Genomic DNA, 24,116 nt, shown 5'->3' with positions numbered 1-24,116 from the left:
GGGCCCACAGCTTTTCTAAGCGTTTTTTATAAGTGAAAATCCTTGCAAAGTTTCACAGAATCCATTATTTTTCTTCTTTTTAAAACCGCCTCCTGATCTCCAGTGTTCCTTTAAAGCCTATCTGAAAAATAACATCAGCGCGGCCAGCAGAGTAGTCAGCTGGCAGGACGCGGAGAACGCAGGGCGGGCGGCGGGCGGCGGGAAGCCACATGCTTTCCAACTCTACTCACATGGAATTCCCCTGACTGCCTGCCCCGAGCTGCGTCGTAAAATGCGAGCTCAAAAGAAAAAGAAGCAAGAAGAGCTGCTTCTTCATCCCGCTTTGAATTTGTAGCAGAAATACAAACTGGCCTCAGTTCTTGTGTGTGTTGGAAGACAGCGACCCTGAATTGGGTTGAAATATTAGGAGAAATATTAGGAGAGTGCCAGGGCGGCGGAGCAGAGACGAGACAGAGCGGAACTCGGGGGCTTATTTTTTAAATTAGCAAGTCATGCGTGGAGTTCTGAAAGTCAAATAGCTCCACTGAGCATTAGAAACCGTTGTCTCTGCCCAGCACCCCTCGGTCTCGATTCTTGGCGTCCCAAGGCAGTTGCCACAAACCCTTTAGCGGTTTCTTCTATTTTATGTTTCTTCATGCCTGCATTTCTGAAAAAAAAACAAAAACAAAAACAAAAAAAAAACAACACACAACAAAAAAAAACCACTTTTAGTACTTTTTTTATTCTTTTAAATTAGTTACTATCTGATGACTTTCTACTGTGAAAGGTGAGAATTCAAGTCTCGTGTTGACTTACCTGTAACTCTCTCTCTCGCCCCGCCCCTGACATGACTGTCTTCTCATCCTCCCAAAGGGGTTCTGTCACCGGTTTTAGGTAAATCCGTCTTTACATTTTGCGTCATGGTCATTATGGATCCATTATTTATGGCTGCATCTCATGGTTGCTATAATGTATTGCCTTTCCTGTGCGACTTTCTTGCTTTTACTGGAGGGAATAACCACTTCTTTTGAGTCGTTTGCGGGGTTTTCTAGGTGCCTCCCAGTGATACTCTTCCCTAATTCCATTCGCTGAGTGGGAAGCGTGGGGCTTCGGTGGAAAACCACGGCCACAGAAGCCTCCGCCCCCCCGCCCCAAGTGCCTGCTGCTCTCCCAAAGTGGACCATAGAGTTCAAATACACATCGACAGAAGTCCTTCCCCTCTGACCAATCAGCGTTTGACTTCATGGCCCCCTTCCTACAGGGGGAGTTTCCTGGGGTTAGGAGCCTCGTTCCAGGAAGCGGCGCATTCTGGCCTTGCCCATCGTGAGCCCAGTTAGCAGGGAGAAAGAAGTAGGTCATCGTCCTGGCCGCTGGAGACTTCTGGAAGCTCTTCGGATTCCAGCCCCAGGCTCAGCGTGCTCTTCCCGGCATCGCTCCCCCTCCCACCGCAGGAGTATTCCCGCTGCACAGCAGAGCGCCGGGTGGCCCTGGGCAGGGTGTCCAACCAACCGGATTTCACCGACAGGAGACCCCGTGTAAAGCAATGGTTCTCACCTGGGGTGGCGTTGCTTCCCCAGGGGGCCTTTGTTAGTGTCCAGAGACATCTCTGATTGTTCTGACCTGGGGCTGGGGTGCTGAGGTGGGGTGCTGTGGTGGTGGGGGGGCACCTAGTGGGCAGAGGCCGGGGCCCAGGGCAGACTCCCCAGCAAGAAACTCTTTGGCCCCCAATGCCAACAGGGCCGAGATTGAGAAACCCCACTTGAAATTCCAAACAGCATGGTAATCCTTCATTTGTTTTGTTCAAAACCATGCGGAGGACTGGCTTCAGCTCAGCGGGTCCTTGGATTCAAACTTCGCTAAGGAACCGCTATTGCTCGAGAGGGTGGTCTGAGACCTGTGGGCACTCCCCAGAGCTTTAAAAAAAAAAAGAAAAGAAAAGAAATTATTTTGAGGATGGGATCAACATCACTGCAGTTTACTAGTGAGAAGAGGGAGAGAGTTTTCAGGGGCTTATGACGCTGAGGAGCCCCAAAAGGGTGGTGACCGACCTGGGGGTGCCGAAATTCTGTGCCTGGAGGTCAGGGAGAAGAGGAGTGTAGAAAGAGGACCAAAGGATGGGAGACCCGGACCTCCAGGTGCGGAGAAACAAACAGGACCCCACTCTGTCCAGCTAGCTAGATCCGACTCCTGCAAGGGGCGGGGGCTTGGTCTCGGTTCGGTTTCCGTCTGCGTGTGAAGCGAGGGAGCTGGCTGGAGCGTCTCCGCCCTTCTGCAGTGGGAAAGCCTGTGACGCAGGCACCTCTCCCCCTGGGCTGCGTGGCTTTGAGTGGAAGTGCTCCATCCCAGAGAATCCAATGTCAAGGTGGCACTGTGATGCGGGGACAAAGTGTCTCCGAGGGAAGTGGGAGAAAGCCACAAAGGGCTGTGAATGTCAAACATCCCCCAAGGATGAGGAGTCCAGGAGACGTGGGTATCGTAGCTCCGATCCGTGAAGCTGGCTCTCTTACGACCACGGGGGTGCCTGTCACCAAAGAATCCCATGCTCGGCTTTTACGCTGTGGATGAGGAGCGGGCGCTAGCCTGCCCCGTGCCTCCCTGGTGCCTCCGAGCCGCCCAGTGGCTCTGTCCCCATGTGCCTTCCTGCATGTGGCCCTGTGCAACCCTTCACCCGCTCCTCTCGAAATACTCCATTTACTTCCCTGTCTTTCCCGTGAACCTGCAAAATGCCCGAGTGAAGCGATCATACAGAACTTACCTTCGCTTCTCAGAGGCTGGCATGGTATTGGTATTACAGTAACTACAGGGTTAGGGGCAGCACTGAACACATTCCATGTCGCTTTAAGTTTTTCATAGGGAGACGCCTTTCAGACACACTTCAGCCCTCCCTCGGCGTGGCTGACTGGCAAACAGCTCTTCTATCCCCTGGATTATCAACCTTCTTAGTTTTAATTAAGACTGAGCTAACGAACGTGTCGTTTCTTGATGGCTGCGACAGATCGTCACCATTACTGAGGCACAAGAGGGTGAAGCTGGAAGATCAGGTGCTCCCTGGAAGTGTCTGGAGGGAGCACCGGAATGATGTTTGTGGTTCCACTGGGAATGTTCTAGATTGTGATGGTAGGGTTCCTATGAAGAGCTCCAGTTTGTGGGGCAGTTACTGTGATCCAGGCGTCGTGCTCAGATTCCACATACACGACCCCGTGTACTCCTCACTGGCTGTGGTGTTGTCACCTTGCCTTACAGCCGAAGCCTGGAGGCCATAGGACTCTCATGAAGGTCACCGCCAGTCAATGGAAGGACCAGGATGTCAGTCGGGGCTTCCTGACCTCAAAGCCTGAGGCCTTACCCAGGGCACCATGACACCTCCCCATGTACAGATGAACTTGTAGCCACCTGGCTGGAGTCCCCATTGTTTTCAGAAAGGCTAGGCAGCTCGCAGGGCGTATGTAGGACGCAAACAAGAACGTTGGGTTTGAGCGGAAACAGCCTTTATTTCTTTACTCATATTCTTATTGTACGTTCACTAAAGACACGACAGTGCTTTCAAAGTGTGTGCAAATACGACAATGCCTCAAAAGCCGATCGAGTCACATTTTAGAAGTACTGCGAGAAAATGAATGTCAACCCAGAATTCACAGCAAGAATGTCATTCGGAAGTGAAAATGGAATAAAGTCATGTTCAGACAATAGAAACTGGGGAAGTTATTGCCAGCGTACGTGGTTTAAAAGAAATACCAGAGAGAGTTTGTCAAGCAGGAAGAAAATGATCTTAGATGAAAATACGGAAATGCAAAATTCAATGAAGAGGACCGGAAAGGGTAAATAAGTTGTTTTATCAACATTAACTGCAAAATAATAGTCATGTCTTATGAAACATAAGACATATAAAGAATTAAAAATGAATTCCAAAATAATGCAAAACGGAGGGAGGAGGCATGGACTCAGGGTGCGGAGGGTTCCAGCATTGTCGTGGACGCGGTAGACATGCTGGTGTGAATGAGAGTGGTGACTCTTTAGTAATGAGGAAAAGAACAACGTGAGTGCATATCTAGTAAGTTAATAAAGAGAAAATAGATGAGTAATAATGAAATAATAAAATGCAAAATAGAGAGAAAGGAAAACAGGGTAGATCAAATAGAAAACAGTGAGATGGTAGATGTAGGTCCAGACATAGTAGTAGTCCTGTTACATTTAAATGAACTATATTCTCCAATAGAAGAATAATAGTATCAGACTATACTTAGGAAAAACCCCCAGAAAAACCTGAACTATATTCTATTTAGAAGAGACACTTTATGTTCAGGGAGACCAGGTTAAAAGCGGAAGGATGACCAGGGGACATGTCATAGAAATCGGGACCAGAGCAAAGGGGTTAGCTGTCCTCGTAGCAGCGGAAGTGGGCTCTCAGGGCGAGACGCACTGATAGAGATAGAAGGGACACTTCATAATTATGAAAGTCACTGACCAGTGTTAGGACACAGTCTCACATCTGCACGCACTCAGCGACACCATGGACTATACGTGTAAAGCAAAGTTTGAGAGACTTAGAAGGAGAGGCAGACGGAGTCACAGTCTGACTGCTGTTCTTGTATGCATCTCTTCTACAATACTGCCCGTGGGCGTTGTATGTAGCCAACGTCCCCAGGCGGCCATGTTTCAGACCAGCAATCTCAGGGTAGGTAGAATACGCAGGCAGAAAATCATTGAACATGCAGACGATCGGAACCCAATGAACACATCTGATCGAAATAACATGCGTGGAACATCGCACACAGTGAGTCCAGGACTGACACTGTTTTCAGGGGCACGTGGCACAGGAGCCGAGATGGACCGAAGGCTGAGCCACAGACGAAGTCCCAGCAAAAGTCCAGGGACGGACGTGATTCAGAGTATGTCCTCTGTCCACAATGGAATTAAAATAAAAATCAGAAATAAAAAGGTAACCAGAGGAAAATCTAGTACCCAGGGATTTAAAAGTAGACTCCTAATTAGCCCACGATCAAAGAAGAAATCGCAGCACAAATTTATATTTTGAACCGAATAATAATGAAGATAAGATTAAACTTCTGGCATGTAGCTAAAGCAGTGTTCAGAGGGGACTTTAAAACCGTAAAAATGTACATTAGAAAGCAAGACGGAAAACCAGCGATCTCAAGAAACTCTACAAAAAGGGCAGTGAATCGAACCTAAGAGGGAAGCAGGAAGAACGTAATGAGGAGTAGAAATTTATAAAATATTAACTCGAGCCTTAGGAAATTGCAGATATTCAACCATTTTAATCTATAAAAATGGTAGTTTTCTATGGTTCAGTCTAACGGGAAACTAATAGTAAACAAAGTCAAAAGTCGATGTTTTAAAAGAGTAACAAAATTAACATTTCACGGATGATCACAAAAAGAGGGAAAAAAAACAATGACCCATATCAACGTTGGAAAACACAGGAGGATGTCTTTATCATCTTAGATGGCAAAAATGTATCGAAAAGGGCTCCAACACTGGAAACTAAAAAGCATGTTTCATTGGACTGTACCATGATGAAGAAATTCTCTTCATCGAAGACCACGAACAGGAAGACAAACGGGAGAAGATACTAGCAATATGAGTGTGGACTCCCTGGAGGAGTCTCCTGGGTGTGAACGGAGACCGCGGCTTTGGGAACCGGCTCCCGCTGAACCCTCGGACCTGCCAGGTCCCCTCCGCCGGCTGCCTCGCTTTACCGTCCCGCCTGGGCCTGCGGGCCGCCTGGGGTCGGCTACTGGGTGGAGTCCAGATTTACCTCGTGTACTCTGTGGGCTTCCAACGGACCCGGGACCATTTTTTAAAAATTATTTTCCTAGTGCATATCAGTGGGACGTTTGCCATACGTCAAGTCCTTTTTCCTGCTTGTTTTCATCGTAACCAAGTTTGAATTCATCCTCTCTCACGTAAGCAGGGACTCTGGACACGCACGCGGTAGCTGGCCAACCGGGGCCAGAGCCAAAGTCCACAGGCATCCAGGGTTCGGACCCGGAGCCTCAGGGGCGAAGGGGGCATAGGAGGAGGACTCGGGATGGGCTCACTTTGCCGTCTCTCTCTGTCCTGAGATGACACCCCTCCGAGTCCCTCTTACCACTCGCCGTCCCGGCGTTCTCAGAAGACAGCCTTACTTAATGTTTTTATTTTTCAGACTTGACTCAGAGTTCCGAGACAGCGTCCAGACCAGTTCGTTTCCCGTGCTGCTGGGTGGCAGGGGGGTTGCCCAGCCCCCGACGCGTCTGTGCCCACAAGGTTCTGCAGGGCGTCCTTCAGCTTCTCTCAAACCGCTTTCCGGTGTTACAACCGGCGAACGTGCAGCTCCCGCTGCCTGGCGCTCTTTTCCCGGCGCGAAGACGGTCGACCCTGCACCGAGCCGGTGCTGGGCCCAGGGTCCCTCGCTGCATGGGGCTGGCTGCACTCCCCAGGCGGCTTTTTTGTAGATATATATATTTTTTTCTGGGTTGAGGAAGTTTCTCTCGATGCCTAGTTTAAGAGGGTTTTTTTTTTCCTTTTAAATTCAAATGGCTAAATTCCAATTTTCTCAAGTGCATTTTCTGCATCTGTCAAAAGGATCATATGATTTTCCTGCCTAGTTCTGTTTCTGTGGTGAGCTATACGGACTGGTCACAAGTGTGGCTAACCCATCCGTAGGCGTCTGGAATAAATCCCGCTTGGTGGTGACGTGTTATCCTGTTTATATGTCCCTGGGTTCCATTGGGCGATAAACTGCTTAGGAGTTCCTGTGTCTATGCTTATGAAAGAAGTGTTTCAATGATTTTGCTTTTTTGTAAGGTCCTCATCAGATTTTGATATCAAGGTTCTGCCAAATTCATAGTTGGGAAATGCTTCCAATTTTTTAAAAAAATTTTTAAAAGATTTTATTTACTTTTTTTTAGAGGGGGAAGGGAGGGAGAAAGAGAGAGAGAGAAACATCAATGTGCGGTTGCTAGGGGCCATGGCCTGTAACCCAGGCACGTGCCCTGACTGGGAATCGAACCTGCAGTGCTTTGGTTTGCAGCCCGAGCTCCATCCACTGCGCTATACCAGCCAGGGCTGAAAGCAATTTTTTAAAAGTGCTGTTTGTTTCGTAAATGTTGGGAAGGATGCAGCCTCGTCCCTCTCTCCTTGGCCTCCAGGAACCTCAGCGTCCTTGGAGTCCCCAAAGGACTGCGGTCTCTCCTTCCTCTGTCTGTGAAGTGCTTCTACTCCAGAGGTGGGCACAGACCCTACCGGATAGTTTAGAAAGGAGTATACAATTTCAAATGGAACTAAACTCTGAAAGAAGGAAATAGGCAAGAAATCGGCTAGACTGGAGGATTAGGACAGGCTAATCTGCTAAGGTTTGAGATCTGACTACTTTGGAGGCAGACCAGGCGCAGGGGAGGAAGAGGAGTCCAGATGGACAAGTAAGTGCAAGGGTGTGTGCAGAGGCCCTGAGGCAAGAGAGAGTATAACCAGCATCAGGAACGGAAAGGAAGAGCCTGGAAAACAGGAGTTCAGCGAGGGTCTGGTAGGACACAGGAGGATTTTGGTCTTCATCCTGAAATAAGAGGCATGTTTTAGCAGGATGACCTAACATTTCACTAGAAAAGTGAGCCTCTGGCCGCTGGATGCACTTGAACGCCAGGAGACCCATGGTCAGCAGCAACTGTAATAGGAAAAATGGGCCGGGCCGGGAGTGGGGGGGCGGTGAAGGCGGAGAGAGTTGGATACATCCTAAGACAAGGTGGGAGGTAAAACTGACAGAACTGGGTGACGAATTCAACACTGGGGAGGGAGGGAGCGTGGGGTGCCAAGGATGACTCCTGGATCTTGGTCCCCGTGGGTGGGTGGACGGCGGTTCCTCTCCTGAGGCAGGGACCGGCTGGTGTGAAATGAATCCGCGGGTGTGGGGCGGGTTCCCTTTGCAAGGTCACTGACACGCTGAGCGGTGAGGCGGAAGGGCCCGAGGCCGGGCCGCAGGTCTGCAGTCCGGAGCAGGGTCCGAGCCAGTAAGCGGGGAACCGTCCCCTAAACTCAGTTGAGGATTTGTCCGTGTGTCCTCTTTAAGTCCGTGTGGCTGTGACTTAGTCTTTGTTGCCTTTCCTCTCTCGGCTTCCCTTTGGAGAACTTACTACATGGTCCTTTCCGCCCCACCTCACTGTCCGTGGGCTCAGCTCCCGGCGTCCCTGTGGGGCCCGAGCCGCAGGTGAGCGGCAAACGCAGCGGCAGGTGCGTGCCGCTTGGAAACGACTTGAGCGTGGGGACCAGGTTGCTATTTTGGGTGAGGACAATTCTCGGTGCAGAGGACATGAGCTGTCACCGAGGTGCCCTTTCGAAAGGCATGCTTACTGCGTCCGAGTCTGCAGAGGTGGGCCCCTCCAAGCAGGGGCGTGGTGGTGGGTAGAGTCCAGCTGCCGGCGGGCATCAGCCAGAGCCGGGGGGCGGGAGGGAGGAGCAGAGGAGAGGGTTCGGGGTGAGGGTGTGTTTCCAGATGCGTGGACGTGCCGAAGAATAGTTTTTTGGTGACGAGTCAGCCAGATGGACCAGAACGAGTAGAACCTGCCACTCCTCCTCAATACATTTAACCAGACAGGCGGTTCAGACCAGAAACTCCGAACTCACTGGGGCTCAGCTGCATCCCGAATCTGACATGTTGCAGCCCGGAAAGGATGCCACACGGGTCCGCTGGCGGAATGTCCTGGGAGATCAGTGAATTGCGCTGCGGTTGAATATTTTAAAAATTAAAAAGGATGATGCTCGGTGAGACTTTTCCGTATTGCATGACGATTAATGTTACAAGAAGCGGGGGCAGAGGGAAGACAGTGTTTTTCACAGGAAGGTTGTCTAGACAGACAAGCCCGTCACATGGAGGTCCGCTCTGGGAAGTCAGGTCAGGGCGTCGTGCCCTGTCACTTCTGCGCAGGGGTCTAGCTCCCGACCCAGCTGTCACTGGATTGTCGCTGGGGCAGGGGCTGGACTACGTGGCTGCGGCGGCCAAGGAGAAACCCAGTGTCCCTTAGAGACTCGGGCTGTCATTGGTTGCTGGGCTCTCATTTGGTTAGCTTCCCGAATCAGTTTTACAAATGAGCCTTGTAGCCCAGCTCGCAACTTCTACTGAGGTTAGTTTTCCGCGTGTGACTCTATTAAACTGCCACCGTGTGTGGCACCGATGTCCACCATGAACAGGTATCTACCCGCTGGTCCGTCCTCTCGGGTGTGGCCAACATTTCGTGCTTGCTAGGGCCCGGGAGCTGTTCTAAGTGTTTAAAGAGCACTAACCATTCAGCACTCATGTTCATTATTGAAGCTCAGTACTTTATTCTTTGTTTTAGTCCACGGAAAGCCTGCTCTGCATTTTTATGTGATAGCCTTCTGCAGAAAGCTCTGTTATGGTTTCCATGTATAGGAATGCACTGTGGCCCAGGCCCAGGCCACGGCGAGGGGCAGCCTACCTTGTGCACTGCTGCCCGTCTACATGGAAGAGGTCAGACTTTTACAGTGTGTGGTCCCATCGATGTTTTCTTTCCTCGTAGGAGTGACTGGGTGACCTCCTACAAGGTCATGGTGAGCAATGACAGCCACACGTGGGTCACCGTTAAGAATGGATCTGGAGACATGGTGAGTTTCTCTTCTTCCTTCCACCTGGGTGCCTGGCGGTGTGGGCTCCGCAGGGACAGGTTGTGAGCACCCAGTGAGTGCTGGTCCCGGGGCGTTTGCCGATTTCACGTCAACGCAAACCGACCTCAGAGTCTCGTGGAGAATGACCACCCCCTTCCGTGCCCGGCAGCGCAGCACCAAGGGGCCTGCATTCAGGGCTCGCGTAAAATTCAGAGCTGCTGGGGGACAGTCTGTCCCACGGGTCCCAGGTCAACCCTGGAGGTCGTGTGGCCCTCAAAGGATGGGCGGCACCTCACAGCCGTTCAGTGATGGCAGTCCCCTGCCTCACTGTCACGGCCTCGATTGTCAGCTCCAGGATTTCCCCCAGGGTGGCCAGTTCTCATCACGTTCCCCCCTCCTCAGGTTCTCAAGGGCTTGCTCCTGACGCCGTCTCCGGAGTCCTGCTCCCTCTGACTGTAGCCTCTGTTTTCAACCATCTTTCCCGTTCTCACCCCGCCCCCACATCCCCACGTTCCAGAGCGCAGTGGGTCTGCCGCCTGTACACCCCATCCCGGGCCCCTCCAGACACCTCTGCTGTTCTTTAAAACCTTTCCCATCCCTACAGACCCGAGTAGCTGGCCCCCAAGGCCCATTCCCACGGCCCCTCCTCCCTGAAGCTTTGCCTGGTCCTTCCCCCCTGGAGACCCAGAGCTCTGTGACTGTCCTTTGCCATGTTACCCATCAGTTTCACCTGTGATGTCTCCGTAGGACCCCTCACCCCCAAGGTGGGGGGGGGCTTCCTGGGAGCAGGCGCCAGGCCCGAGTTGGTTCTTCTTCCTCCTCCGTGCCCAGCACGCAAGCGGCACCCCGCCGCGTGAATCACGGACTCTCTGACCCCCCCCCTTCCCCCTGTGCGTGTCTGCAGATATTCGAGGGCAACAGTGAAAAGGAGATCCCTGTCCTCAACGAGCTGCCGGTCCCCATGGTGGCCCGCTACATCCGCGTGAACCCGCAGTCCTGGTTCGATGGCGGCAGCGTCTGCCTGCGGATGGAGGTGCTCGGCTGCCCGCTGCCAGGTGGGTCCCCCCCGCCCCGTTCCCGCCCCCCGTTCCTGCCCCCCGTTCCTGCCGGGGCCTCGCCAGGGCCGGTGGGGAGAAGCCAGGCGGGCTCGTCCTCGCGGTAAAAAGAGACTCACATCTACGGCAAAATATTTAGAACACATGGGTCAGCCAAAAGAAAAATAAACACAGACCTCCCGTCCTCCCACTCTGAAACACCCCGTGAGCGATCGGGGCCTCGCAGTAACACGCCAGCTCTGGCTTGCCCGCTGGGATTTGAAGATGGTGCCTATTTCAAGGTTGAACATTCACTCCGCGCTACCGCCCACACGCACGCGGTGGCACATTTAAATGTCCTTGAGTGTGCCTGCCGCACTGGGCGGGGGAAGTGGTAGGAGTTAATTTTAAACTTGACCATGCACTCCGTGTCTTCCCACGTGAGGAGCTGCGCGTGGCGGGCTGGGTCCTGGGGTGGAAGTGTATTCCCTTGGGATGAGGGAGCCGCTGACCCTTGGGTCCCTCGGTGATCAAGTTCTCAACCATCGTCCCTCCCCGCTTGTCCGTCAGTAGGTCGTTGAAGGACGCAGTGAAAAGGAGACCCCCGTTCCCAAAGGGCGGCTCCATGGTCACACAGAGGGGTCCTGCCGTGACCTCAGGGCGGCAGAAAGGAGGGGCTTGCCTTCCCGAGGGCCGCCTGGGTCCTCGCTGGGTCTGCTCTGGACAGGCTGATCTGGTCCGGCCCCTGGCGGGCCCTGCCTGGCCTTGCATCTGTGCCCATGTGGGGTCTGTAGGCGGCAGCCTCCTCCTCCTGACCGCCGGGCGTCTCCAGGCACCTGGCCCCCGGAACATCCCGAAGGCCCTTCCTTGGGACCCGTCGGAATTTGCACGTCCCTGCCCACTCCGGCCAGGCCACAGGCAAGAAGGGGCGCCGACTGGGGTTACGTCTCCTCTCGTCCCAGTCTGGTGCGGCGTGAGACCCGGCCGTGCTCCCTGGGGCTTCCCGTCCCTCCAGCACTGCCGGGGGGTTGGGGGGGGGCGTGAAGGGCACCGCCCACTCTGGTGTCCGCACATCCCCACCATGCTGTCCCCACAGGCGTCCCATCCCCCACCATTCACCCGCTTGACGGCACTTTCAAAGTGTATTTAACGTCACTTACGGCTTGTCTCTCCATCCCCTAAAGCTCCCGATCTTGCTTTGCCCACTCTGAAGTTCGGGAACAGAGTCTCCGTACTGGTGGGAAGGATGGGTCTCTCTCTGCCCGCCTGCCCGCCGCACGCCAGACGGGCACTCTGTGGTGTGTCCGTACGTACTGATCACAGAACTTGTCTCGTGTCGTTGGCGCTGGCAGGGACCATCCGTCTGGTGGATGCCTTTGTCCTGGCTCATGGGCAGACGGGTGTGTTTTTAGTCTGCTGTTTAGAGCTGGACGTTCAGTGGTGGTTCCCAGTATTTTGATTCTACAAAGAATCCCACGGTGAACATCTTCGTTTCTGTGTCTTTGTGCGTGTCTGGGGTTATTGTATGACTTATAGGACGATTCAGTTATAGGGTCACAGTTAAATTCGATGACGGAAAGTGGGATCGCTGGTGTGCAGGGCGCATGCGTCTTCAAGGCCGACGCAGGAGAATGCCGGACGCCTCTCTGGTCTTCCGTCTGGGCCTGCTTTGGGGGCTGACTCTTCCCGGAATTGCAGTCCCGGGTCCCACCTGCGGCTGCCCGGGGCCTGCGGGCTGTCCCGAGCACACGGCGCGTGAGGCCCAGGTGTGGGCAGGCGTCTGCGGGGCCTTCTCTGCACCAGGCCAGCGGGCTTGCCCTCCGTGCCTCTCGGCACGGCCTCCGTCTGCTTGCTTCAAAGAGCGGGTCCTGGTTTCTCGCTGTGCGCAAGAGTCCATCTGCTGTTGGGAGGGCAAAGGGCAGCCTTGAGAGTCCCTGATCAACATAACAACCATTTTCCTGTGACGTTATTCTTGGGGGGGGTGTGTGTGTGCTTGAAGTCAGGCCCTGGAGGCCATTTAAGCCCCGCAAAGACAGAGCTGGGGTGACGATGTGAAATCTGAGGGTTTTCAAGGACAAGCCGGAATGGCTCTGTTTTCCAGCCCCAGACACTTAGGGCCACTTTTCCTCTAGAAGCTACCTCGCAGTCTGCCCAGAGGGGAGCAGGCCTTGACACACGCTGCCCCTGGTGGTCATCTCCTAGGGCCCAGGGGGTACACAGGCCCCCCCCCGCCCCCACATGGTCGGCACAGTCCATTTGTGCAAGGTAGCCAGGCCAAAGGCAAGGACGGACGGCCCAGCCGACGCGGCCACTCACACCTGACATCGCCGCGTGGTCTAAATGCAGTCCCCAGAGCCTCACCTTCCCGGAACTCTCGTGTGCAAGGAATTCACTTACCTTTGCTTCTGCTTCTCCTGGTTCTGTCCTTCCATCCCTCACCTCACATCCTGGGGACTCTTGGGTGCGGACAGAGGAAGTCCTGATTCTTTTTAAGACTTCTGGAATAGCGTTTCCAGAGATTTCTGCACTGGAAGCTGAAGTGCCCTATACCATGGTCTATCGACAGGGTTCTCACAGCTCAGAGGTAGAGGGAATGAGGGGTGTTGCGTGATCGGGCACAGAGCTTCCGGTTTGCAAGACAAGAGCATGCTAGAAAGTCCGGCCCCAGGAGGGCCTGGCTCGGTCCTCACTCACCTGCTTCCCCGCAGTGCTGGGCTCCCAACAGGTTCCCAGTAAAACGCTGGATCCGATCAGAAGAAACGGACGAGCAGAGAAGGACTTGCTCAAAACATGGGAGGCAGGAAGTGGTGGAAAAATGCTCACTGTGTTGTTGAGGCGGCGCTGAGATCTGTGCCCATGTGTTTAGGCAAATGGATTCATCTTGAGGCTGGCAGGACGGGGCCCAGCGTGGGGCCCTTCTGTAGAGTTCTGGGATTTTCTTCGGCCCCTCCTAAGAACCGTGGAGGCATAACCTGTGTTCACAGAGACAAAGGAGGCTTCACGGAGTTTTGGAAAGAGGCCCCTGGGACTCGGGGCGTTGAATGGCTCTTAGAACACAGCACGTCTGTACGTTAAGTGTAAATTAATGTGAAAAATACGCCGTGCCTTCGCTTTGAAACCCGGAGGTTTGGAACTCAAAGGAAAGGCAACTTGCCTGAGGGTGGGGTCAGCCTGCGGTCCCCGAAGGACAGCCTTGAAAAGTAATGGGGGTTGGGGGGAGGGAGGCTTTTGGCTCCAACTGAATTGCTTTTGCTTTCTTTTCTGGACAAAGTGCCAGCTGGCCCTCCCACATGATTTCTCTTTAATGACAGCCATTCGTTTCTAATAGCATTACTGGCGAACCTTCTGTGAGCATGAAAAACTGTCTTTTTATTGTCGGGGCCTGTATGTGATTTTCAGCTCAATGCGTGAGGCCTCGATTTCAGGAGTGAAGTCGGTCCTGACCCGCGGCCGTGGGGACACAGGCGTGTGGCTGGCTCAGGCGACCGCAGATGCGTGCTTGGCGCACTGCGTACCTCGTTCCTGCCGGCAGAGCGCTCAGTCCGTTCACATGGCACTTCTCAACCCTCTGAGCCTGCGAAGTCACAGGGGATTTTTGAAAATGCAGACTCTGGTTCAGTAGGTCTGGGCTGGGTCCCACCGGCAGCCATACCGCCGCTCTGTGGACCACACTTGGGGGCAGGAATCAGGACTCACGGCTCCTGATGCCACCGGGAGCATCGCCTGCCACTGCCTCCGCCTCCAGACTCACCCTTCCAGCTACTGGGATGCAACCCACGCCTGCTGAGTTCCAACCTTGGCTTGCGTGGTTCCCGGGCTAGCACATTGACCTGCGTTAATCACTGTCTTCTGGCCCTGGCTGGGTAGCTCAGTTGGTTAGAGCATCGTCCCAATGTGCCAAGGTTGCAGGTTCGATCCCCGGTCAGGGCACATGCAAGAATCAACCAATGAATGCATGAATAAGTGAAACAACACATAGATGTTTCTCTCTCTCTCTCTCTCTCTCAAATCAATCAATCAATAAAGCATCGTGTTCTCTCTGGTGGGAGGGAGATCAGAGCTGGCCGGGGTTTCTGGCCGAGTCCCCCAGGTGGAGACGACACCGGGCTAGCCGAGGGTCTATTCTTCTTGCTACTTTGTGTCAGGTCGGGAGAAAGACCTCAGGGCCCACTGAGTAGTCCCTTCTCCTTCTCCTCCGGCTCCTTCCTCCCTGTCTCTCCTTTCTGCTCAGTGTTCTTTGTTTTGTAATCATATAAACAATGCATGCTTATATCGTCAGAAGCACGAAAGGAAATAGAGTCCATTTATATGGAGGGGAATTAAGTCAAGGGCAGCCATGTCCTCCGCAGACCCCGAATCCCAGGCCCCAGGGGGGACCCCTGTTAATGCCTCCTGGTTACCCCTCCTGGGTGCTTCCACCCAGTCACAGACCCCAGCTGCCCCGGCTAACGGGTGAAGGAGTCTTTGTCTCGTGTGAGTGGAAGTCCCAAGGACCGCTAGCCTCCAGGGCTGGGTCACTCATCAGCTCCTGACATTATTGGGGTTCTCTCTGTCCTGTCCCGGGAGGATTCTCACTCTCTCCTCCTCTGTGACATTAAAGTCCTTTCCTTCTGTCTGGACCGGTAAGAGTGGCCAGGGGATGCTGTGCTCTGATTGGCTTAGACCCGTCACGTTGGACCCCTGCTGCTGGGGCGGCGGTATGTTTCCGAGAAGTGGGGAAGGGGGCTCCCAAAGGCCACAGGCTTCTGCGAGGAAGGGAGGCAGTGGGCTGGTGGCTGGGCAAGCAACTAGCAGTGTGCGGCAGACTTCCAAACATTTCCATTTATGCGTGCGGTGTGGCATTCCTTCATTCAGTCAGTCAGTCCTGAGTTTGCCAGACACCCAGATCATTCCAACTAATACCAGCAATGAATCGATGGGAGAGGTGCTGGTGTGTTTCTGTTTATGCGGGAAGAAACTAAGGCAAAGACTCTCTCCAGTGATGTGCCCAGGGGCCACGCAGCACGTAACTGGAAAAGCAGAGATTGGAGCCCAGGCATCCTGGTCCGGGCCCACACTCGCCATCACTGGGTAATTCTGACTCATAGGAAGCTTCTAGAAAGTTGTCTCTCCCGCCTCCGTGGGGATGTTAGAAGCTGGGGATTGGGCTGTGTCCCCACGTGAGCCAGGCGCCCGGTAGCGCCGCCACAAGGAAGCGAGTGATGCCCATGAATTCAAAACCGCGTCTCTCTCCCTAGACCCGAACAACTACTACCACCGGCGGAACGAGATGACCACCACCGACAACCTGGACTTCAGACACCACAACTACAGGGAGATGCGCCAGGTGAGGCCCGGCCGCGTGGAGCGCCCCGGGCCGCGTGTCCGGCGGGAAGCACACAGGTGTTGACCTCCGGAAACGAGGATGCTGTGTTAGGGACAGGGTCCGGACGGTCCCTTCGGTTTGCCGAAGCCACACGAAGCGCTTGTGGTTTCGAGGTGGGGACTGCGAGAAGGCACGTGGCCGGGGTGAGGCTCCCTCCCCCGCCAGCAGACGGTGGGAATAGAATCCGACCCCGGACGTGTCTGACTTGGTGCTCTAGTCCCCAAGCATCCCTGCGTGTCTGAGCGCTTCCCGGGTCTGAGGTCGCCGGTCGTACGCGGCGTCCAGGAGGAAGGGGCTCTAGAGTGACGGCGGTGGCGGCGATGGCAGGACGCCCTCCCGTGGGACCCGTGCGGACTTCCCTTCACCGCCTGTGTCGCCGTGGTTGGTGCTCCCACCCAGCCTGGGGGGGGAGGGGGGCTCGTTATCCCTACCCTCCTGATGGGGACACTGGGTCGCTGAGCATTCACAACCCCGCCCTTTGTTGTTCAGATGGTCAGATTCTCGATCTTCGCTGCACATCGAAACCACCTGGGGACACTGGAAAAATGCCTGCACTTGAGCCCCTCCTCGGGGCCAGTTAAAGCAGAATCTTCAGCAGAAGGGCTCAGGGGATCTAAATACGTTAAAGCTCTCCTTACGATGCTGGTGTGCAGCTCGGCTCCAGCTCCAGTGCCCCTGGCTGACACCCTCGCGGCCCTGAGTCCTTGCGCACTGTGAGGAGGGAACGGCAACCCCAAATAAATGCCCGCAGCTTCACCACGGGAGCCGAGGGCTTCTGAGCTCTGGTGGGCGCATGCATGCTGGGTGCGGGGGGAGGAGGGACCAGACGTTCACGGGAACGGGCTGAAGGAGCAGTCCCCATCCTCGATGCTCTGCCTCCGAACTCCTGTCCAGGGCCTGCTCCCAGCGCGGCTCCGAAAAGTGCGGGGGAGGGGAGGGTGGGTGCCGGCAAACGAGACAGCCTTAGGTATCAAAGAATCTGTTCCAAGAAAGAGAACGAACAGAGAAGTGCCCTCATGAATACATTTACAGGACAAGGATTCACGGAGGCCAAACCAACATGGCTCCAAGCACGGCCTCCCGGGCGCTGAGGAAAGGACCCAGCTGCCCCGTGCAAGCTCAGGAGCAATTAGGTTGAGCCCAGAGGGCTCTCTGGCTCATCCGAGGGAGGCGGCGAACCGGTCTGTCTCCGTGTCATTTCACTGGAGACACGCACACAGCTTCCAGACACCTGTCAGCACGGACTTGGAGGTGGGATGTGCCAAAGGGATTGTCTTGCTGTCTCGCTCTTCAGAAATCAGGGCAATGCGTTAGGACTTGAGGCCGGTGAGTCAGCCTGCCGCCCTCCACTCCGGGGTGTTGACACGGCTCTGCTCGCTGCTCCGCTGCACGGAGCACTCGCGTGTTAGCTCAGCTTCGCTCACTGCACATCTGAGGACGTCCTTCGGGCCCAGGAGTTAGACAAACGTCAACTCGGTGCAATTAATGTCAAAAGCAATAACTCTACATGCGCTTCAGAATGAGCCAACTGCACAGAGTCTGTCCAGGTGGCGGGTGTCCTTAAATAGTCGTCCCACATGCAGAGCTGGGGCTCTGCTCCCGGAAGAAGAGATGGGGGCTGTGGGTCCTCCCCCACGCAACTCCGGGCACCATTTTCACTGGACATTGGAGCTGAGGGAAACCTCGGTGTGGCCGGTGCCCCCTCCCCCGCCCCCCCCGACCACCCCGGTGACGGTGGGTGACCCTCCGAGGCCACAGGGCCCAGCAGCCCTCAGCCGTGAGCGTCCGTCCATCCTGCAGGGTGTTCAGTGGGGGGGGGGGCGGCGGTCTGCCCCTGGGCCCCTGGCTCCCAGGGGACAGGAGAGCAGCCAGCATTTTCAGCAGCCTCCCATTTGGAGTCTGCTAGGTTACTGTAGGAGGCTTTCGACTTCGAGGGAAAAAAACAAGATAGTTTATCCTAGAGTTGAGAGAGACATTCATAACAAACAAAAAATGAGAAGCAGCAGCGGGGGCAGGAAGACGGAGGGAAACATAGGAAAAGGCACCGCCGGGGGAGGGAACGTCCCGAGAACGCTGTGCCTCCGTGGGCAGGAGGGTCTCCAGAGCGGTGACCTGGAGGGCCCTGTCCTCCCCAGGTGCAGGGAGTGGAGGGGCGGGGGGAGACGAGGACGCTGCCCAGACACTCGTCCCCGAGGGAGAAGGAGTTAACTATTCCCGGAGAGCTGAAGGCCTTCACGGCACGGGTCCCATGTACAGTTGCTTAGCATGTGCTTGTCCGCTTGTACCTCGTGTCTCCTGCCTTTGGGGCCACCAAGCCAGAGACTCATTTTATCATAAACTCATAATGCGTGCTCGGTGGATGTCTGCTTGAGGTCCTCTCAGGGCAGATACGTGGGGAGCAGGAGGGAGAAGAGGCTGGCCTGGTTGGCTATGGTTGGGGAGGGGGGCTTTGATGGGGATGGGGCGGGCCAGGCCTGCGCAGGCAGACACCGACCGGGGGGCTCCGAGCAGTGAGGGCAGCAAGGGCCAAGCAAGAGCCATCATTCTAGCGACAGACGGCGTGTCTCTGGAATAGTGGGCTGGCTGCTGGGAGCGCGGTCCGCCCGCGTGCTGGGGGAGGCGGCTGCTCGGAGTCTGAGCACCAGAGATGGTTTCCACCAGATCAGAGCTCGGGGAGGTCAGTCTGGAAGTTGTACGGAGGGCAGTCCGGTGGACACCGGTCAGTCCCCAGGAGGGGGACAGCCCCGGGAGGCAGTTGGGGGGGAGGCATTCCTGAGGTCGACCAGCTAGTCCTAGGGCAGCTGTGGGAGTGAGCTGGGGAGAGAGGGGACACTGGCATGCTTCCCGGGGGGGGGGGGTGCCATCCACAAAGGGAGGAAGAGAGGCGGTTTTGAGGAAAAGGTTGCTTTGACTTTGGTGTGGAGCCCAGGGTTGCCAGGTTCCACAAACTTGGAAAGTTCCGGCTGGTGGGTGGCGTGTGCTGCGCTGGAAAGGAGTCCGTGGAGACAGGAGCTGGAGTGCAGCCAGCTAGCCGTGTGGATTCCTGGGGCAGCAGAGGACGGCTGGGGCCTCGGGCTGAGGACCGGGGGGTGGGAGGCGGGGGGTGACCTGCAAGTGGAGGGGCTGGGGCTGCCCCCGGGTGGTGGTGGTGACGTCAGGTAGCCAGGGCTCCGCGGCAGGCCCGCAGACCCAGACCAACATGCTCCCAGTCCCCACCCGTGGGTGCCTCTCTTCCTGTGTTTCTCTCCCTCCTCCCTCGCTCGGGAATTCCTCTTCCACTCCATCAGGGGCAGTGCTTGTTTCTCGGACAGAGGAGCGAAGATGGTGGAAGAGGACTCTCTCTTTTTCCCTTTTTAATGTTTTAACTCATTGGGGAAACAACAGTCTATCAACATCAAGAGCAAACCACAAGTCTGCAAGTTAGTCGTCCACGAACTCCCTGACCTCAAGAACCGGCGGGTTCCACGTCCCCCAGTTTCTGCCCAGCGTTTGCATCTCCACGGTCACGGCTTCCACACGAGTTTGTTTAGAGGGCGGTTGTGACCTTGCCCCGCTTTTCTCCGTTAACCCGGGACCCGTAGCCCTGTGTCACGCTGTCTCCCCAACTGTCATTGTGAGGGTGTCCCCATGAGCACGCGCCTCACTGGTCCCTCGGCTGTCTTCCCGCTCCGGAGCACGTGGGCAGCCCCCGGACCGAATGAGACGCCACAGCACCTGTCACCACGCACGTCGCTTTACTAACTATATCAACGGTCTCCTTCTGACCTATGGCTAGAAACTGGGTTACCAGCAAAGGGGGCTATTTCTTCCCCCGTCCTCCAGGAGAGGAGGGAGGCCACAGAGCCCGGAACTCAGGAGGCACACGGACTCGGAGTTCGTTCCCATCGCGGAGGCGAGGATGTGGGGTCTCGCTCACCTGGGTTCTCTTCTCCACCCGGTTTCCTTAGTGCCCCCCTCAGCGGGCTATTGACACACTTTCAGTAATTATCCTCCCTCCCCCGTGATTGTGTTGAGCAGGGCTGAGCTGTGGAAGGCCACAGAGCATCATCACCCCTGAGACTTTTAGTCCTCAAGAGCCAATTTCTGCCTCCTTGGAGGTGACAGCACCCCAGGGAGAAGGCGTGCCCCCAGGCAGCTATTTTCAGCGGGGCGCCTCCAGAATTTAAAGCACGCGGTACCCGACTGTTTACTCAGGGGCCCTGACCTCCTTTCCCTAAGACTGTCCAATTAAACAATGGCAACAGCCAACACAGCCATAGCTGTCCAGTGTGAATGAATCAACATTATACCTATTTTTTTTTGCCTGATTGACAAAAAATATGTTTTTGGTGTGCCACGGAATTTTAGTAGGTAATGTGTCTTGAGATGAAAGAGGTTGAAAACCAGTGTTCCGAGGCCGTGAAGACACTCTAGTCCTTCCTCGCAAGACCAAGACGCATCAAGACCCAAACTCCAAAAAATCGTCTTTGACTGTTTCTGGGAACAAGCACGGTGGATCCACACCCGGGGCTCTGCAGACGCGCCAGCCACCGGGGAAGCCTCAGCAGGCCACGGTGCAGAGAGCCGTCATGAACCTTGTAAAAAAGGTTCTTCGGCTGCCAGTGTTCTCATCCTCGTGTGCAGAAAAGGCGCTCGTGACAACACAATAATGCACTGTGTCGCCACAACCCGAAGAGGGAACACGTGGCTGGTTTGGTGACACTGGCCCGTGGGTAGGGTGGACAGAGGGGACTGACGACTCATGGCTGAGAGCCTGTCCGAGGGAAGACGGTTTTTGCCTTTCTCCTACGTCAAGGTCATGACCTCTGACACAGGGGCACATCTGCAGCAGCAGCAGCAGCAGCAGCATGAGAGGGGGCGGGGTCGGCATGGAGTGCCAGCCAGGCTCCGAGCGGAGTACGCGCATTCACTGCCCAGCTCAGGGCGAGCCAAGTGGCTGTGTGTCTGCAGCGCTGTGACGGGCCCGAAGGCCCGACGGCACCTCTCTCGCTGGTCAGGGAAGCTGAGGTCGATGCTGGAAGCAGAGAATGCAGTCAGTAGGGACCAGTGCACGGGGCCCCAGACCAGATGGCAGCTGTGCTGTGGCCACCTTGCATGCAGGAGGGTCGCAGTGTGCCGCTTTTCCTTGCTTTGCTGCAGCTTCGCAGACAGGGAAGGGCCCCCAGAAGCCCTGGCTCCCCTGGGAACCAGCAGGGGCACCCTGGGAGAATCACTCAGTGCATCTCTCAGCCTCCGTCTCCTCATCTGTGCAATGGGGACAGCCATCTGGTGGCCACACGTGAGATTCAGTGGAGAAATACAAGCAAGGCATTCTTGCAGCAATCGACAGAAACAGAACACCTTCTTACTGCAACTGTTGACATTCTTGCTGACACTCTTACGTGTCGCTCGTTAAAATGCGCCACATCTCACACGTGGCTCCCTTCCCACCTGTGCCCGGTGTCGCTGGTGGTGACGGATGTAGAAGCTGCCTTTCCCTTTGTGCCCTTCCTCCACGGGCGGAGGGGTTTCTGCCCGTGCCCTCTTGTGGACAAGAGTCCTTCGGAGTCAGCTCTCTCTCTCTCTCACCGGGACATTGCAACACAAAGGGAGTTGTTAGACAGGGAGGCAGCTTTGCCCCAGGAAGGAATCAGACCCCGCGCTCCTCACCACGACTGCACCTGGGGCCCCTCGTAGACGTGTCCCGGGACAGAGCCTCGCCGGCCGGGAATCCCTCCGTGCCCGGAGAAAGGCTTGCTGGCGCTCCTGGAGCGCGGGATCCTGTATTACGAAAGGCCGACGAAGCGCTCCGTGGTATCACTCCACCACATCGTGAATTCCACACACTACCGATTCTCCGGTCTTCACAGATGTTACCCACCGTCAACTTGCACCAGATGTGTTTATTTGCAATTTACAAAGACATTTGATGGCTAATTCGGCTGATGGAGGATTTTTTGAAAGATGGTTTGAGCACATCCAGGTCCACGCCGTCCCTGTGGACCACGCCGTCCCTGTGGGCCACGCCGTCCTCGGGCCACCAGCAACCCAGCTTCTGTCCTCTTTCTGGAGGACAAAGCCCTCTCTGGTGGGCACCTGCCTGCTCACTTCCCTGGCAGGGCTGTCCTTCCTCGATGCTTCTACGGCATCTGAGCTCACCCCCTGCCCCCGTCATTAACACAAGGCTGGGGATCGGGCCATTGCTCTTGCCCCCTCCAGGGGCGGGGCTGGTCTGTCACTCAGCACCTCCAGACCATGTAACGGGCCACTCACAGGTCCTCACTCAGAGATGCGAGGTGAGGCAGCCTCAGGAGAGGGTGTCTCTGTCCTCCCTGTCCCCCAAGGGCCGCTGGTGCCCTGCAACCGGCAGAGCCCACCTTACCGCCTTGCAGCCTGGCCCCGCCTGCAGCGGCAGCTGTCCGTCTGATGAGCCGATGCTAAAATTCAGAAAACAACGCACTTGTGTTTCTCTCCCTCGTGGAAGCCTGCTTGCCCCGCCCTCTAATGGCACCCACGACGTGGGTCCTTGTGTGACTCCCCCTCCTCCCACCACTGCACTGGGAGCTCCAGGGGCAGGGCGGCGTCTGTCTCCTCAGCCCAACGAACGTCCCAGACGCTCATTGTGTTGGGGGGGACACTGATATTTGGTAGTAAACATGCACCTAGGCGGGGATATAGAGATGAAAGGCTCAGCCCATCCCTTAAAGGATCTGCAGTCCAGCGAGGGGACAAAAGAAAGGAGAAAAGTAGTGAAAAGGTGAGAGTCACAGCCAGAGGAGGTGATGCTGCCACCCGGGGAGGTGAGGACAGTGATGACCACAGCCAAGGGGTGCTGGGACGGAGGGCAGGGCAGAGGGGGCCCAAGGAGGACATTGCAGGCGGCGTGGACAGTGGGAGTGTGTGTGGGGGTGGGGCGTGGGAGGCGTGTCTGCCTGTGGGAAGCTCCGCCCCCTGGAGTGGGCAGCCGTCCCTGCTTAGGTCCCTGGTCCGCTGTGTTTTCCAGCTAATGAAGGTCGTGAATGAGATGTGCCCCAACATCACCAGGATTTACAACATCGGCAAGAGCCACCAGGGCCTGAAGCTGTACGCGGTGGAGATCTCCGACCACCCCGGGGAGCACGAAGTCGGTGAGGCGGCCCCCCGGGACGCGCATGTGTCCCTTCACACTTGGTGCCTTCCTCCAGCGAAGTTGCCGGTCGGCCCTGCGAGAGCACGTGTGACCAGGGCAGGAGGTGCCCACGCACCGCGCTCACTGAGATTCTGTAGTTCGTCCGTGAGCCTCTCGCCTTACCATGTGGGCTGTTGGCTCACTTAAGCGAGAGGTGCCCTCCTTCTCTCCAGACGGACCGTTTTCAATTCCGTTCTCCTGTTTTTAATCCTGTTCTGAGACCAGGCGCACTAACCAAAGAAAAGGCGGCCAGAGACGGGTAGGACAGGGTCCTTCTCTGGGAGAAAATTCTGGACTCCCTGGTCATTAGAGGCTCAAGTGAGAGGAGGTCCCTAATTCTTTCCAAGCGTTTCCTATTCCCAGCCATTTCCCGTTAGGCACTGGGAGCCCATGTCCCCCTCCAAGTCCGAGGGGCCTCCCTGGTTTTCTTCCTGGTAAATCTGTGAGTGCTTGAGGGGCCCCCTGATATTTCAATGCAGAGATTTGTCTGATTCGTCCCACTTGAACGCTCACCGGTGTTTCTGGACTTCCTCCCAGGAGTGTCCGGCGAAGGGCTCATCCACTCGTAAAATCCCGTCGCCTCAAAGGCAGCGCCTTGGCAGCGAGCGGGGAGGGGTTGTCTGTCTGCGTCCCGCCCTGGAGAGGCGGAGCTTGGACGAGAAAACACTCAAACTCAGCCCTTTCCAAAATGTCCAAAAGCGTGCCTCGCTGACTTGCCCTGCTGGACTTGCCTTCTGCTGGTGTTTATTCATCTTTGTGTCCTTGTGAAACTTAATAAGAAGTTCTTTTAAGAAAAAGAATTGCCTCCCCAGACAGAAAAGTAATTTCTGTGGCTCGTGTTCCGTTTGTGGATTGAAAGCCTCAGCACAACACTCCTGCGTCTCTTCTTGCCGAATAGGGATGAACGTTATCGCCCAGGGGTTGGTGTCATCCGGGGGTTTTCTGCACATTTTCTTAGTCACCTGCTGGGGAATGG

General features: G+C 55.6%; 1 protein-coding gene across 2 annotated transcripts in view; it reads left to right on the top strand.

Moving 5' to 3' along the window:
- The window catches only part of CPXM2 (carboxypeptidase X, M14 family member 2), an 82,796-nt gene that overhangs the window by 44,389 nt on the left and 14,291 nt on the right, over positions 1–24,116 (top strand). For both annotated transcript variants that reach the window (XM_045854657.1, XM_045854656.1), the window contains 4 exons: positions 9,510–9,594; positions 10,499–10,649; positions 15,866–15,954; positions 22,976–23,099. In XM_045854657.1, the coding sequence (XP_045710613.1) occupies positions 9,510–9,594; positions 10,499–10,649; positions 15,866–15,954; positions 22,976–23,099 (449 nt within the window). The remainder of the gene's footprint in view (positions 1–9,509; positions 9,595–10,498; positions 10,650–15,865; positions 15,955–22,975; positions 23,100–24,116) is intronic.

This window comes from Phyllostomus hastatus, unplaced genomic scaffold (assembly GCF_019186645.2).
Source record: "Phyllostomus hastatus isolate PE091 unplaced genomic scaffold, TTU_PhHast_1.1 phas_scaffold_1066, whole genome shotgun sequence".
NCBI classification, from domain to species: Eukaryota; Metazoa; Chordata; class Mammalia; order Chiroptera; family Phyllostomidae; genus Phyllostomus; species Phyllostomus hastatus.
This window is presented reverse-complemented; position numbering and strand designations above follow the sequence as displayed.